The sequence below is a fragment of the Phacochoerus africanus genome, chromosome 3, assembly GCF_016906955.1.
Source record: "Phacochoerus africanus isolate WHEZ1 chromosome 3, ROS_Pafr_v1, whole genome shotgun sequence".
In the NCBI taxonomy this organism is placed as follows: domain Eukaryota; kingdom Metazoa; phylum Chordata; class Mammalia; order Artiodactyla; family Suidae; genus Phacochoerus; species Phacochoerus africanus.
In genome coordinates this window covers 38657183-38675129 of record NC_062546.1, presented here as the reverse complement: position 1 = coordinate 38675129, position 17947 = coordinate 38657183, and the positions used below count along the sequence as shown (strand labels likewise).

General features: G+C 38.8%; 1 protein-coding gene across 1 annotated transcript in view; it reads left to right on the top strand.

Moving 5' to 3' along the window:
• Positions 1-17947, top strand: part of LOC125122838 (ADP-ribose glycohydrolase MACROD2-like) — a 105438-nt gene that overhangs the window by 73117 nt on the left and 14374 nt on the right. The window contains exon 5 of the mRNA XM_047771653.1: positions 15914-15976. Within this exon, the coding sequence (XP_047627609.1) occupies positions 15914-15976 (63 nt within the window). The remainder of the gene's footprint in view (positions 1-15913; positions 15977-17947) is intronic.

Here is a 17947-nt window from a genome sequence, read left to right as displayed (position 1 = left end):
GAGGAGCTCAGCTTACCCTTCCTCCTCTTGCCAGTGTTCTTTGTCCATGGTCAAAGCCCCTCCCAAAGTCCTCCCTAGGGCTTCCTCCAAGGTTGAACCAGCAGAGCACATCAGATTTTTCTCCCACCTTCGTCCCTGAAGCAGTGTCTCCTGAGTTTAGAGGCACCAATTCTTCCATCTTTGCTCATCCCTTCTTCTCCTTCTACCTAATGGTTTACACCTTTTTTTTTTTGTTTTTTGTTTTTTTGTCTTTTTGTCTTTTTGCCATTCTTGGGCCACTCCCGTGGCATGTGGAGGTTCCCAGGCTAGGGGTCGAATCGGAGCTGTAGCCACCAGCCTATACCAGAGCCACATCGACGAGGGGTCTAAGCCGCATCTGTAATCCACACCACAGCTCACGGCAACATCAGATCCCTAGCCCACTGAGCAAGGCCAGGAATAAAACCCGCAACCTCATGGTTCCTAGTCGGATTTGGTAACCACTGAGCCATGATGGGTACTCCTGCACCTTTGAACCATACTCTACAATCACCCTTTTTCATCAAATGTAAAGAAACCTGGAACTCATGCTTCATATGGTGACTACATTCCCTGAATTTTAAGTACAATTTTCACTGCAAAGATTCTATCTTCTTATCAGATCATATAGTATAATTTCTGGAAGGGGAAAAAAATAAGAGAGAAAAATAACTTCTTCCTGAGCATGGACTATCACTTCCTGCAACTAGGTTTGTGTGCTTTCATCACAAGTGTTTTGCTAGTTTTTAGGAGAAAAAAAAAAAGGAGGTGGTATTTAAGATAAATATCTCAGAATACCTTTACTGCCATGTTGTTATCTTTGCTAATGTCTTCCATTATTTTGAAAATCCTTTCAGTAGTTATAAAGGAGTTATGTGTCCAAAGAGCTTTATGCCCTGATCCTAATTGGTTAGGCTTTAATCATGATGATTTAAAAATGTTTATAATACCCAAGTACTATCTCACTTAATTCTTTCAGTGATTAAGATGGAATAGGAATTAGGTAGTGCCAGCTGCTGTAACAAAAACGTCAAATTGACCCAAGAGAAATTTGTTTTCTCATTTATAGAAAATCCACGGTGAGAGGTCCTGTTCCCTACAGTCATTCAGGGACTGGAGCTGAAGGGAGCATGCGAGTTTCAGCCTGTAATCCCCAAGGCTGCCCTGAGTCTTGACAGCAAATAATGAAGAGAGAGAGAAGCAGTTGCACAGGAGGTTTTTATGACCTAAAAGTGATTCACAACACTTCTATCCACTTTCCATTAGCCAGAACTTGGTTGCATGGCACTTCCTGAATGCAAATGAAGTCGTCCTGATTCCTCCAAGTTACTCTTGTATGTGGGACTAAGATAAAAGAAACAGATTTGTTGAACAGCTACCCTATATTTTCCAAAGAGGAGTGGTATTATCATTATCACTGTTATTTCCCTCATCTTACAAATGAGGGAACCAAGATTCAGGTTGAATAACTTGCCCAGGGCTATACATGTATTGAGGCTAAAAAATATATTTGAGGTTTTTTGAAAAATAAAAATCACCCATTTTTTTACCCCTATGCCATGAGTCTCCTCTATATCAAGAAATGACATCCCATAAATACAGTCTTTATGGGATGTCAGCTAATCCCAAGAAAATTAGGGGTAAATACTTGATTTTTTCACATTTCTCTTTTGAAGAACAATTATATGTTTCAAGTTTTCTCCTGTTTTTTAAAGTCATTAGTGCCTAAAACTAAATAATAGTGCCTATATTTTTTGCATGCTTTTTATTAACAGATTCACTCTGTAATTTTTATATTGTTTTAATTATTTATATCTTTCCTTATTTCAGAATCATATTTGAAGTGGTTCCCTCAGAAATGGCACCTGTCATAAACAACAGAGTCTCTACTTCTTAAGCTAATAAATAAGAATGTATCATAATAGGGACTCACATAGAACTCTGATTCATGAATCTGCTTGGAGTTTTCCTAGTGGCAGATATCTTATTACATTTGGTCTAGAATTTCACACACATGTGTTATATAGGCAGCTGGTTTTAATGAGTCCAAGGTCAAGTCTTTATATTTGGATCCTATATGAATTGGCTAAGCTTATATAGGTCAAAGTTCATGGTCATATTAATATATCATACTTGAATATGATCTCATTCCAAAAGTCAAATAAAAAAAAAAATGACAGCTCCTAGGGCTAACTGGCATTCCCCGGCAAAGCTAAATGAGCATGTCCAGCCCAGTGCCTCTTGAATTCCTGCAATGCTTGCATGTTTCCCTCAAAGTGAAATCCAAACACATAACTATAACATGTAAAGTGTACCATTATGGACTGTACCTGTCCTTCCATTCTTATTTCACCAGACCCTCTTTTCCCTCAATCACATCTTTTTAAGAAGGGTCTCTCCTCCATCCCAGCCCCCTTTCCTTACTCCATAACACAACTCTCTGCAACCATGTAAACCTCTCTTCTCTTTTGCATTCTTACCTTACATCCATCTCCTTCCACTATAACTTACTTTTTCATGGGGAGAAGGGTGGCATGTATTTGTCCATTGTTTTATCTCATGATTCTTACAAAGTCTGGCCTTCAGAAAATACCAATCAAAATGATGTTATGGACATCAGCAGATACTTACTGGATTTCAACTCTTTGTAAGACCTCTGCAAGAGGAAGAAGAAAATAATGCTCTTGGCCCTCAAGGGATTTACAGTGTAGGTGGAAAAATGAGACAGGCAGACATGTGTTACATGGCTAATATCAGTAACAACAATAATAATAGCAGCTAATATGTATCTAATCCTTATTATACATTAGCTTCTACTCTAAGAACTCTATGTGTTCTCTTTCTTTATTGAAGTATAAATAAAATGTTGTGCCAACTTCTGTTGTACAGAAAAGTGACCCAGGCATATACATATATACATTCTTTTTCTCATATTCCATCATGTTCTAGCCCAAGAGATTGGATAGAACATGATGGAGGGTCCCATTATTTATTCATTCTAAATGCAATAGTTTTCATTCATTCTACTCTCATCTATGAGATAAATACAGTTTTCACCCCACTTTACAGACAGGGAAAGTGAAGCACAGAGCAATAAGGCACATGGCCAAAGGCCACTCAACTGAGATGTGAGACAGCTAGCAAACCTGATGGAGTGACAACTGCAATGGGGAGATTATATAGGAGCATGTTAAAGGATCTCGAGTGTGGGGAGCATCTCTGGAGTGGGGTGGTCTGTGAAGTATTGATAGAGAAATAGGATATTTGAGCTAACATCTGAAAAATGCACGGATGTTGTAGGGTAGAAAGAAGCTATTCTCGTGGGGCCAAAGAGCATCCATGAAAGGTTGGAAGGAGGACATCAAAAACCCATTTTAGGTTCAATGAATAGACTCACTTGGTTTGAATGATGGGTCCATTGATCTACTTATTAATTAGTTGTCAAGGTACAGCCCTGTTTATGGAGAACTCTAAATGCCAAGCTAAGATATTTGCAAATCAACATAAAGCAAAAGTTTTTCAACCACTGGATAGTTTGGGTATAAGTAGTTTTTCAGTGTGGTAGTTGTTACAAGTGTGTTGTACTCTTTTGAAAAATTCGTTCTCAAAATATCCTTTCTGGTTATAACTAATTAGGATTTTCTTCTTCCCAGCCATCTCCATTAGCATTTGTAGAGGCTTCTCTATAGGCCAGGTTAGGATTTCTCGTATCTGATGAGCCATCCTTTGGCATGCTACAGTTTCCCATCTTCATAACTCTGACCTTCAAATAAACACGCCTTCAATTAATTGTTTAAGTCAGCCTAATTCTAAATTCACTAGAACAGTACTGTCTGATAGAAGTCAATGAGAGCCACATATGTCATTTTAAACTCTTTTTTTTTTTTTTCTTTCTAAGGCCATACCTGCAGTATATAGAAGTTCCCCAGAGTTCCCGTCGTGGCTCAGTGGTTAACGAATCCGACTAGGAACCATGGGGTTGCGGGTTCAATCCCTGGCCTTGCTCAGTGGGTTAAGGATCCGGTGTTGCCATGAGCTGTGGTGTGGGTTGCAGACGCGGCTTGGATCCCAAGTTGCTGTGGCTCTGGCATAGGCCAGCGGCTACAGCTCCAATTAGACTCCTAGCCTTGGAACCTCCATATGCTGTGGGAAGCAGTCCCATAGAAAAGGCAAAATGAAAAAAAGAAAAAAAAAAAAAAAGAAAGAAAGAAGCTCCCAGGCTAGAGCTCAAATCAGAGCTGCAGTTCAGGCCTATGACACAGCCATAGTAATGCTGGACCTGAGCCACATCTGTGACCTAGGCCATGGCTGGCAGCAATGCTGGATCCTTAACTCACTAAATGAGGCCAGGGGCCAAACCCACATCCTCATGGACACTATGTTAGGTTCTTATCCCACTGACCCACAATGGGAACTCCTATAAATTTAAATTGTTAATAGCCACATGGAGGAAGAAAAAGGGTGAAAACAGTTTTAATAATGTATTTAACCAATATATCCAAAATATAATTATGTCAACATGTAACCAATATTAAAAATATTGATGAAGCATTGTACATTCTTTTTTTTTTGTCTTTTGTCTTTTGTTGTTGTTGTTGTTGTTGTTGCTATTTCTTGGGCCGCTCCCGCAGCATATGGAGATTCCCAGGCTAGGGGTTGAATCGGAGCTGTAGCCACCGGCCTATGCCAGAGCCATAGCAACGCGGGATCCGAGCCTCGTCTGCAACCTACACCACAGCTCACGGCAACACCGGATCGTTAACCCACTGAGCAAGGGCAGGGGCCGAACCCGCAACCTCATGGTTCCTAGTCGGATTCGTTAACCACTGCGCCACGACGGGAACTCCCTGTACATTCTTTTTTAGGAACTTATTGACATAATTCTCTACTACAAACAGAAGTGACATTCTGCCACTCACCAAAGTAGCACTGCAAAAATGTTGAAAATAATGAAAAATGCACATGGTGTTTGGCAAACAGTGACTTAACTCCCCTCCTTGAAAGTAACCCTCACCACTACTTCTATCCCAAGCATATCTGTGGGGCTCCATGACCTTGCCACAGCATTGGGGACATGTCCATTCTGATCAGAGACCCCAGTGCCAATTATCATGTTTTGAATATCACCCCAGTTTACCTTATTACTACTTTACCCATGCTATTCAAACACTGACTACATGATCTGGTTTAAAGGTCAGTGAAAACTGACTCCAGAGAATTGGAAGAGGGAAAAGGAACCTACATTTAGGGAAGATTCCATTTCCAAATCCATTTGGAGACTTTTGTTCTGATGTGCAGCAAGTATACCAAATTGAAGAGCTAACATTCCATGGTCAAATCACCAAACAGCAAAAATGCCTACATCTCTATTAAGGACAGAATGTCAGGGTGTCCTTATACACAAACACATTTGAGATATCAGTGCCCTGGCCAACATGATGGTATTTGGAGAGGGAATCTTTGGGATGTAACTGGGGTTAGATTAGATCATGAGGGTGGAGCCCTCATAATGGAATTAGTGGCCTTGGTAAGAAAAGGAAGAAAGATTTTAATCTCTGTCTGCATACTCACTGAAGGAAAGCCCATGTGGGGACACAGCAAGAAAGTTTTCTGCAAGCCAGGAAGAGGGTCTCACCAGAAGCCAAATCAGCCAGTACTTTCTTCTTGGCCTGCTCCTCTCCAGAGCTATGAGAAAATACATTTCTATTGTTTAACTGATTCAGTTGATGGTATCTTGTTATAGCAGCCCTAGCAGACTAATATAGTTAGTCATTGCATTAGGAAAATATAATGATTTCTAGAACTCCTAGTTATGCCTAATCTATACTAGTGGTAGATTAAAATAAAATCTTCCTGGAAATAGAAAATAATATTTTTACATTAATCTGTAGTATATTTCCCAAGGTCCTCATAAAATAGCACCTTACAGTATTTTGTTTTAACACATTTTTCTCAGTTTATGAGACAAAACATTGCCCTCCCTGTACAAATGCCTCTATATACCCCATTTCCTGTAATACCAGATGTTGCCTGATTTTTTTTTTCAGTTTTCAAAATGAAAGTTGAGGGAGTTCCCGTCGTGGCGCAGTGGTTAACGAATCCAACTAGGAACCATGAGGTTGAGGGTTCGGTCCCTGCCCTTGCTCAGTGGGTAACGATCCAGCGTTGCCGTGAGCTGTGGTGTAGGTTGCAGACGCGGCTTGGATCCCGCGTTGCTGTGGCTCTGGCGTAGGCCGGTGGCTACAGCTCCGATTCAACCCCTAGCCTGGGAACCTCCATATGCCGCAGGAGCGGCCCAAGAAATAGCAACAACAACAACAACAACAACAACAACAACAACAAAAAGACAAAAAAAAAATTTTAATTCAAAATGAAAGTTGATGAACTTGATTTTTTCTGCAGGACCAGGCTGTTCCCCCTCTTATAAGTTTCTCTAAGTGTCTTGGTCCAGCATATTTCAATCTGTTTATAAGCATCATGAGGATGCTGTACATTTGAAATGACTAGAAAAGTGAGCTTGAAAAAAAACTGAGTCTAAAATTCTTTATCACACTTCTTAAAATAATATCAGTTTTTTAAAAAGGCACTTTTGAAATGTTTAAAGTGTAGATACACACCAAAATTAAGAGAATGAACACACCAAAATTGGGTCAAACTCTTACCCTAGTTCTGAAAGTCAGGGCAAGGAAAAAATTTCATCAGCCTCAAGAACTGGGTCATACAAGAGGCCCCTCAAGTAGTAATTCTAGAAACCCAACTCTTCAACAGTCATCTACTCAAGGAGCATCCAAGACTTTACCTTCTGATCCTCTTTCCACTCTCTGAATGCCAAGGGCCTCTCTATGCCTCTTTCTTCTGCCCCTCCATAGCTGATGTTTTCTCCCTCCTCCTTCAGTGTATCCCTGCCTTTATGCCACTCCATGCTTTGAAGCTTTTCTGTGTCTGATTTCCCCCAAAACACTAAGCCAAAGGAGCTGGTAGATTCCTTTCATCCATTCATCCATTAATATGAATTCTCTTGTGGCAGGTGGAGCTCTCATGACAAGGCCATCTTCATTTAATGTCAATTGGCTGGGGAAAAAATGCACAACCTAAAATTTTAGAGTTATGTTTTATTCAGCAGATGTTCTTAGGACTTCAAGCCCAGGAAACAGCATCTCAAGATAATGCTGAGAAAATAGTTCCAAGGAGGCAAGGGGGAAGCCAGGATATATAGGAATTTTTGCAACAAAGGGAAGGTAGTCAGAACACCAAAAGATTATTATTTTTTATTTATTTATTTTTATTTTTATTTTTTTGCTATTTCTATGGGCCGCTCCTGCGGCATATGGAGGTTCCCAGGCTAGGGGTCCAATCGGAGCTGTAGCTGCCAGCCTACGCTGGAGCCACAGCAACGCGGGATCCGAGCTGCATCTGCAACCTACACCACAGCTCACGGCAACGCCGGATTGTTAACCCACTGAGCAAGGGCAGGGATCGAACCTGCAACCTCATGGTTCCTAGTCGGATTCGTTAACCACTGCGCCACGACGGGAACTCCAAAAGATTATTTTTAATTGGAGAAAACCAGCTATCTCAAGGAATTTCTGCACTTTTCTATGTATGCGAAGATGCAAGAGTCTGAGCTTACTGAGACCATTCCTTTTATATGTACTTCAACTATCTGGGGTCAGTGCCCTGTGTTTTCTCATCCTGAGTTTCTTCCAGCTGCACTGTTGGGGGTGGATGCAGTGTCCGATGGCTGCTAGATAGTAGGCATTCCTTGTTCCATTCTGAGGTCCTTCAAGGCTCATCATCAGGGGTGGCTGCAATCACTGATAGTTGTGACATCCTTTGTTTATTGATGTGGCAGGTAGAATTCTCAGTTCACAAGGCCAACCTACAGGTAACTGCCCAGGGGTCATCTCTTACCAATCACCTGTGGTCCAGCACTCAGGGTTATATGGTACCAAACACAGCAACTTCTTTACCCAACTTTCTCTGGTTAGGTGAAAGGCACCTCCTGCAGTACTCCCTAATTAAAGGCAGCCTGGCATGAGAGAGCTATAAGTCAGTAGAATAGGGTGAGTATTCACAATTTTTCTACTAAATCATTAAAAAAAGGTTATTAATTATCTTGGTTGGCTTAGTTTGGGTTCTCCAAAAGCAAATTCTATGACAAGGATGTGGGTACAAATGGTTTATTTGGGAGGCAGTCCCAGGAAGCATAGGTGAGGCTTGGGAGAGTGGGACAGGAATGGGAGAACAGCCATAAGAGGTCCATTAATGTGCAATCACTACTGAGGGGAACTGGAGTCCATTCTTCTAAATGATGTATGGACAACATTCAGATTTGTCTCCCTTGGGGATAGGGAAACTAGTGTTTTACATTCTGAATCTTTTAAGATCAAGAGTTGGGCTTTAGCTCCTGGGTATTTCTGGCCCATCTGGGGCAAGAATGCCCTCAGCCAGAGTCTCAGAAAGCAATTCATCTCCTGAAACCATTTGTTCCAATCTCAGGGGTAGTCCAATGAGATAAGGTATGTGTGGGGCAAGGTTGCGGGGTTGGGCTGCTGTAAAGCTCAGCTTACCTGGGTTGTTTCTATTCTAGCCACTCTAGCTCTCAAGAGATCAATCCTCTCTTGATCTCAGAGATGGGAGTGGGCTGAGGAGAAGTACGAGGAAGAATGGAGGGATTCCAGCTTTGGGACACCCAATACAACAAAAACATAGTATTATTTAGAATGGTTGAAGATTGGGTTCAATTGGGAAGTCCAGTGACAGAGGCAACAGTAAAATAGCTTGTGGTAGATCCATGTAATGAATCATTCTGTAGCCATCCAGATAATAGAATTATATTCAATATTATGTGGGAAAATTGAAGGAAAAAAAAAAGAAGTAAGCACACCCATTTTCATTTGGATGGGTTTGTGGATCCTTCTTTGTTGTGAGGATCAATGACATGCTAAGGGGAAGTCATCCAGGTCTTTGGAGCCCACATAAAATGAATAACTCCCCCCAAAGATCCAAATGTTTATCTTAGTTTCCAAACATGTCCCTTCTCATCACTTGGGAAAAAAAGACTTAAGTTGTGCTCCAACAAGGGGATTAGGACTGGGTCCTTGAGGATTGTAGGAATCCCTGGATCACTCAGTATGAGGTCTTAGCATCTCAGCTACTCTCTCTAAGTGCCTGGCAGAAAAGACTTAGACCCCCCAAATTGAAACATCTATGAATCTGGAGACAGAATGTCTACTGCCTCAACTTCTCCATGAAATACAATAACTGAAAAGTAGTGGCCATCTGCTAAGCTATTACCCTGCTCAGAGTTAAGGTAAAAAAAAATCTCATCTCTCCTAAGGAGACAGTCCCCTCAGTAGTAGCCTCCCAATGACTGTGTAATATCAGATCAAGTTAAACCAAAGCGTAAATAAAATTCTTGTCTTCTCTCTGATTTATAGTCGAGCATTTGAAGAGAATTCCAAGTCAGTTTGTATTTAAAACCATAGCTACTTTTCTTGCCTGTGGTCTGGTCAGATTTTTTTTTTTAATGATTTCAAGAGAGCCTGTGGTGCAAGACTTAGCAAAGAAGAGTGATGCAAGAACAGAAAGGCATCAGAGAATGGGGGTCAAGGATAGCAGGTCACAGACAACCAAACAAGAGCAGATTTGCCTTTGATTATATTGCCAAAGGGGAAAAATTAACTTGATGGAAAGGGTAATTAAGCATTTCTTTTTCCATCATGGTCCAGCCTGGCTTCATATCCAGCTGTTCTCTTTTACTTTTGTGATGGTACTTCATAGAATCGCAGAATTAAAGATGGCCAGGGTGTCACTGATGTCACATAGCACCACTTCCCCCACTATTAACCTTTTATATATATATATATATAAAAATAGACAGTAAAAACCTCAGTGCAAGAACTGTCCAACTCAAGGAGGCAGATAATGAGGGAAGAGTGGGAAGGTCTGCAGGGAACAAAGAGATGATTTGAACAAATCAGCAGATTGGCATTGTAAAGGATTTAAGAGGGATTATCTGCCTCAACACCTTCAGGTCCTAGGTGCTAAAACTGAGATTATGTAAAGTGAATAGATTTTCCTAGTTAGGAAACTTGTAGCTATAAATCTAGAATCACACCCCCAAGTCAGTGCCTGTCCAGTCATGACTGAGTTTCTCATTTGCCTGTATTTTCAGTAATAACCTGCCGAAGAAAATCACCCCCAATGTTGGAATAAGCTGGTTTACACAGGTGTACTATTTAGAATTTAGAATGTGTTTCCTAATAGAAAGAAAGTTAATGGTACCTGATGGTAGTTCTGCCAGCCGTATTTCAAAGATTCTGGGTACCCAGATTCCACAGCTCTGGGAATGATTTTCCTCCTTTTAATGGAGATTAACGAGGGCATAATGATGACAAATGACTGACCATAACTCATTCAGGCCTCCTGATGCTCAGGGCAATGTCCTGTCCTGTGGAGCATGTTCCTTTTCAGGTAAATACAGTGTATCCAGCTTTATAAGCACAGTTCGGAATAGTGAGATCTGCATTCTCAGGAAGGTATTGCAGGATGTGTTTTTCTTATGTGTTTGGAGCCATCATGATTGCAAAGCTTCAAGGAAATGCTAATCTGTTGTGGAGACCCTAGTTTGTTGTGAATAATCACACTGTTCAGATGGACGAAAAACTGCTTTATTCAATTTGCTTCACACAGTAAACCAGCTATGCAAATGAACAGGACAGGATAAATGTTTTGCCTGGTTAAATCGAATCAGTTTATAAGAATCAAAGGAAATCCAGATGATTATATTTCTGTGCAACTTTTGCATCAAGCTAATGTACTCATAGGTGGATGTCTACACATTATAGAGTTGAATATTTTATGCACGCATTTATGCATAGCATTTGCTTTGTTGAGACCCATTAGAATTTTTATAACAAATGACCTCTTGCGGCTGCTCTAAACAGTAGCCAGGGGCTACCTTTCTGACTAGATGGATTATGTTCACCTCCTGGCTTGAAAATGTCCTCAAAGATAGTTGATCATCCATTCAGTTTTTTAATGTATAGTCACCTCTGACATTAGTGCAAAGTGCTTTTTGACAGTTGGATTATCATCCTCATTTATTAAACATACCTCTATATTGTGTTGATGGAAACAAAAAAGCACAATGCGAGAGCTGTGAGTTAAGTTTTATTTGGGGCAAAATGAGGATCATAGTCCTGGAGGTAGCATTTCATATAGTTCTGAGAAACTGCCCCAAAGAGTTGGGGGGGGGGGGTCAGTATATATGTGATTTTGGTGAGGGGGGAGGTATGTGCAATGAAGCAGACATTTTGCAGAAGGTTGCTGCTAGTCATGAGAAGCAGACACCACCATGAAAGATTTTAGTGCTTTTCTAGTTATGAAATGGAAGTATTGGGCTCATAAAATCTTCTCCTGAAAATATCTGACTATCTGAAGACTTGTTCTGCCATTTTTCCCAGAGCACAGAGTGTGTCACTCCTGCTCTCCACCTTAAATTTTTTCAGGGGGTGTTGAAGGTCAGCAGCTGCCATAGCTCATGATTTAATCCTTGTAGAGGCAGTTGTCAAGTGTCAGCTTCCAGCTGGCAATTGTTTTGAGCTATTTCCTCAAGACAGATCTACCTTGAGAATTCAAGAATTGCCATCATTGATGAATTAATGGTTGGGCATCCAGTTTTGCAGCTGGCTTCTCAATAATTGTACTAATTTTTTTTGTAAAAAGGCAGTCTCTGGCATTTGAATATATACATTTCTACAATTATTTTTAACCTTGTTGGGGTGACAGATCTCCACAAGAATATGATAGAAGCTATGTCCTTCCAGAAAAATAACATGAATATATGCACACATTTGCATATCATTTCAAAAAGGTTTGTAGACCCCTAGAGTATATTTATGATATTATAGGGTTAAGAACTTGTTCTAAAGGGACATTTTCAAAAGAAATAGCATTTATTTTGATTTATAGTCTAGATATATTTATTAAAAATTCAATAGTATCATTTATCATCACTTTAAAAAAGCTTAAATCTATACATGTGCTATCCTGTGTAGATATAATAATTACATTAAAAATGACCTACTTCCTAGAATTTCTGTTTTATGTTTTTTCATCTACTTTAAATATTCTTTTAAACCTTCTTCAACTTTCTAAATAAGCAGGGGTTTTTTTGTAATTTATGAAAGTATTTTTTATCCTTGTTACTCTTAAAAGAAAATCTGTCTTTAGAACTTTGGCTTGACTATTGATTTAATATTTGCATTTGAAAAAATTCTCTAGTAGGACATTGACCTTAAAGATTTGAAAGTCAGGATCTACATAAAAATTTAATTCAAATTCTCTGCTATTAAAATAACATTGACTGAACCTCAGAATTAGGTGATAACTCTTTTACATTTTTGAACATTACCAAATAATCATTTTTAGAATTAAATAAAGTGTGAATCCATTTTTAGAATTAAATCGAGAATTTTTAGTATAGGAGTTCCCATCATGACTCAGCGGAAGGAAATCTGACTAGCATCCTTGAGGACGCAGGTTCCATCCCTGGCATTGCTCAGTGGATTAAGGAGCCAGCATTGCCATGAGCTGTGGTGTAGGTCGCAGACACTGCTTGGATCTAGCATTGCTGTGGCTATGGTGTAGGCCAGCAGCTACAACTCCAAATCAGGCCTAGCCTGGGAACCTCCATATGCCACAGGTGCAGCCCTAAAAAGACAAAAAAAAAAAAAAACTTAAAAAGAATTTAGTATATACAACTATAGTTTTCATGGTAGTTGATAAAACTTACATGGAAATAATAATCTCCTTTAATGACCATATATGCTGGATATATTTTCCCTCTTTCTCATCATGAATAATGACTTAATATACATACACAGTGCAGCTTTCAGCACCTCCAGAGCGGAAAAGCTCCACTGTCATTTCAAATCCCCAATTAAGTGTAATGTAATGGGGTCCATGATTTAAAACATTTAGGATTAAATCCAGTCTTGCTAACGTTCATGAAACTGGAAATTCAAATTACCCTTTTAACAGAGAAACTATAATGGAAACAGTCTTCCATAGCCACCTGGTTTGTACATGCCGTCATGAGCTTATACTTTTTATCTTGCTTTATTGCTGCACATCCATTATGTGTATAAATGTGGAACCACTTCTGGAGAAGAGGCTCACATACAAGACAGAATGAGCTTGTAGCCTTTTTGATGAGTCATGTTGTTATGAAATCCTTGTCCTCACACAAACTTGCATTTATGTACATACAGAATATACTCAAACATATTTCTAGGATGTAGGGTCTTTCATATCTTTTATTTCCAAAATCAAGACACATTCAAAGAAATTATAACGTGTTATAGTTCATTTGGCCATTTTTTCCCTAATACTACACAATAGTGCAAATAACAATTATTGGTTTCTTGGATTCAATGAAATACATTGTGTATATTAGAGCACATAAGATCAGGAGGTACTTCAGCAATTTACAGCAACTCCTCAAGGCAATTGAAATTTAAGGGTCATTTAAATTGCCGTAGTCACAGATTTTGGTAACAAAGCAGGTAGAGTCTAGTGATTTTTGTTTGTTTTTTGCTTTTTAGGGCCACATCCAGGCATATGGAAGTTCCCAGGCTAAGGGTTGAACTGGAGCTACAGCTACCAGACTACACCATAGCCACAGCAACGCAGGATCCAAGCCACGTCTGCACAATACACAGCAGCTCACGGCCACACCAGATCTTCAACCTGCTAAGCAAAGCCAGGGATAGAACCCAAATCCTCATGGATCCTAGTTGGGTTCATTAACCACTGGGCCATGAAGGGAACTCCGTGATTAATTTTTAAATACTTTCACCTCTCTTGTGTGACTCATTGGACCGTAAACTTGTAAACTCAATATAAATAACTTTTCAAAAGACATTTCTTATGTCATATTTGGTGCATGAAACATAATGTTTATATAAGTTAGAAAACATAATTATTGTTAACTTGAATAAATTTTTAATGTCATAAAAATCTTTCATAATCTTAAAAATTTAATGTTGGAAGAAATGAGTGTTGTACAAGACTGCATAGTAAATGATACCATTTTCTATAAACAAGTAAACTTAAAAACTTCAAAATCAAAATTTAACCTGACCCATATAGTACCTTTTTTCAAAAATGGCTAATTTTCAGTGTTAAGGTGGAAAAAAAATTCAAATGACATTTTTTAAATCCACATGTTAGAGTCAAAATTAAAAAGGCATATCTTAATGGGAGCTAGTTTAAAACAATTTGACTAGAGTGAGATAACAGTTTGTGAAATGTGTCTCTTCTCAGTTTTGCTTCCAAATTTGGACTTTGAAACTTATTGTCAGTCTTAAAAAGAAATAAGAAGCTGTGCAGATAATTAAACATTTGCCTTGGGGGAATTATTTGCAGTTAATTAAAACTATACACTTTGGGTGTATACTTGCTTCACTGGTTATTAAATTTGAATCATATGTTAACTACCTGGGTTTCTCACTTGTCTATCAAATGTTGCTTGTGGGCGAGTTTAAGAAACAAACTCTCTCATAATATTCCAAACCATATTATTGTTTAAAGTGATCAGGAGGGAGAAAGGAAAGGAAAGTGGGTAAGAGGGGAGTTCCCTGATGACCTAGTGGTTAAAGACCCAGTGTTGTCACTGTTATGGCTTTGGACACTGCAGTGGTGTGAGTTCTCTCCCTGGCCCGGGAAATTCTGCATGCCATGGGTGTGGCAAATAAAAAATGCGTAAGAGAAACAAAGAAAGAATTATTTATTTTAGATTCCACCTGATTCAGCTCTGCTCAAGAGTTAAAACTCAACTGAGCAATGTGAGCTCAGTTAAAAACACATTTGTATGTGATAAAGGTATGGTCTGCCATCCCCTCATATAGCCACATACATACAAGATTAGCTCTTGGCTTTTAGATGCTTTCAGATTACCACCCTGTTAACTGCATGAAAAATATCTGCTAGATTACAATCTCTACATGGGCAGAGAGTTGCTCTTTTGTTTACACTTGACACCCCAGGGCTGAGAACAGTGTCTGGCATAGAGTTGGCCCTTAATAAATATTTGCAGAATGAATGAAAGATCTATTTTCTGTCTTCCTAATGACCTACTCACATGCTCTTTCCAGTAGTTTTTGAAGAGCCTGCAGAGAGTTTTCCAACATCCAACAAGGGACCCTTTCTAACTTTACAAGAGTCTGTAGTCATTGGAATCCTATTAGCCATATTATTCCCTACAAAGTACATCATATGATTTAAAAAAAAAAAAAGAAAAAAAAAGATGACCTTAGGCTGATCCCATGTGTAAATGTGCTATCCTTGAGAAAGGATGAAGTTGCATAGAACAGAAAGTTCATATTCCTCCTTTGCTGTTGTTCTACTGGTGCAGTTACTGAGGAAGGTGAACTTAATTACACTGGATTTCAAAGCTTTACATCTGGATTTTTCAAGGACTCAAGGCTCCCATATATGAACAACTACAGTAATGGAAGCATTAAGAACATTAAAATTATATTCCTTTAATCTTCTCTATTTGCCTTCCTTTCATATCCTTTTGCACAATTCTCCTAAGACTTTCACTGATGCATAAAGCCTGCTTATATTTTCTTCTTTGTTGCAAAAAATGTTCCAACCAAATATTTACTATTTTTACCTTGTAAACTTTGTGTAAACATCTTATGCAGTACTTTAAAAAATGCTTATTTACTGATGAAGGTATTTAAGTATTTTAATAGTATTTTTTAAAAAGTAATAACATCCCCACTCCCCCCAACATGGATCTGTTCTGTTAGTGCTCTTGTAGTGTTAGCGTTTTTCTTGGTGAAAAATACTGACTAGAAGTTTTGCTTGTTTGTTGTGTCAGATTCTGCAAAGGATGACAATATTACAAAAAACAGTGAAGTGAGTGACCAAGATCATTCCAACGGTAAGTTATGAGATCCTTTTCTGTTTTGGGGTTTTTTTTTGTTTTGTTTTTTGTTTGTTTTTTTGTGTGTTTTTTTGCTGACAAATATTGCATTTTCTAAAACCCAGATTTTAGTTTGTATGGAAAAATGGAATCTAGAGTCTTGAACAGCTCAGGGGATAGGAGCGCCTATTCCCCGACACAGTAGAAAATTAGTGATAAGCTTTTCTGTCAGCCCAGTGTATCTGTAATTCCACATCCACAGATTCAACCAACCACAGATCATGTAGTACATATTCGTTGAAAAACGTCCACCTCTAAGTGGACTGCATAGATCAAACCCATGTAGTTCAAGAGTCAGCCATATTTGTTTAGGATTGGAAGCCACCACATTTAGAAGGGATGTTTGCTTTCTACAATCCTCATTACTTCTTTCTTATTTGTTTCCAAGCTGGCTTCATTTTTTTTTTTTTTTTTGGCTTTTTATGGCCACACCCAAGGCATATGGTAGTTCCCAGGCAGGCTAGGGGTCAAATTGGAGCTGAAGCTGCCAGCCTGCACCGTAGCCACAGCAACACAGGATCAAAGCTGCATCTGTGACCTACACCACAGCTCAGGGCAGCAATGGATCCTTAACCCACTGAGCCAGTCCAGGGACTGAACCCATATGCTCATGGATACTAGTTGTCTTACTGCTGAGCCATGATGGGAACTCCTGGCTTCATTTATTTTTGTTACCTGACTAAACTTTATAGGCACTGGATTTGCAACTACTGAAATGAAAGTAAAATACCAGTAAGGATAAATGTGAGAACAGATGTATGAATATATGTAGAGAAGTGATTCAGGGAATTAAATCTCCATGTCTTTGGAATACCAAGAAGACATAATAGAACAAACAGAAATGAAGCAGTCTTTAGAAAAAGAACAGAAAAAAAGTTTTACAAATGCAAATGAGTTTCTCCACCCAAAACACAAGAGTCCATGTTATATTTATAGGCAAAGATAATGAAAACTCAAATGAGAACAGAAACCTACAAAGCCTCATGGAATGTCTGAAGATCAATAATAAAGAGGCTTTTAAATCATCTAGGAAATTCAAAATCAGGTTATGAGCAAAATCATCAAAGTCAGATTAGCCTTAGCCTTCTTCTTCCACAAATCTAAATCCTAGGAAAAAATGGAATAACATTTCCAGAGCTTTAAAGGACACAGTGTCTATATTTAGTGGAGTTATTATTCATGCATGAAGTCAAGAGTGATATTTTCTCAGGAATGGAAAGATTAAGAAAATATGCCACCCAAGTGTCCTTTCTGAATAAGTTTACAAAAGGCCTGTGCAAAAACAATAAATACAGAATAAAAGGAAAATTCAAGACTAGGAAAGTCACAGTTGGGAAGGACTATGTGATAAGAGACTCATTTAAATGTATGAAAATGTTGAAATAACTGTTTTGAAATTAGTATTAAAATCACTTAAATGGTTGCTTTTACCTTCAAAAATTACAGTATATTTTTTTAAATAAGAAAGAAAAAGGAGACACTTTTGCTTTTAGCAATTAAAATCTAAACAATTTAAACTATAACTCCCCCTAGACAACCTGGGGACACACACACACACACACACACACACGTCAGAGAGCTAACGGATAGAGAATTGTTGGGCTAGGTTATAGGAGAATATGGAAAAAATGGACATACAGAGATGGAATTTGAAACTGTTTTTACCTTAGGGCATTTGCTGATTCTGCAAAAGATGTCTTAAGTCCCACGGCTCGAAACGGTAAGGGGCCCTGATAAAACCATGAGTTTTGGGTTGAAACCCCAAAGGGTACACATAATGTACCCACAGGAAGAATGAAATAGCAGATCAGCCTCCTGAGAGACTGCAGCCCAGCTTTGAATCATCTCAATCTCCAAATCAAACTCAGATTGCTAGTTCCTTCAGATACCTGAACAAAACACATGTAAAAGATTTACTAGACAAAAAAA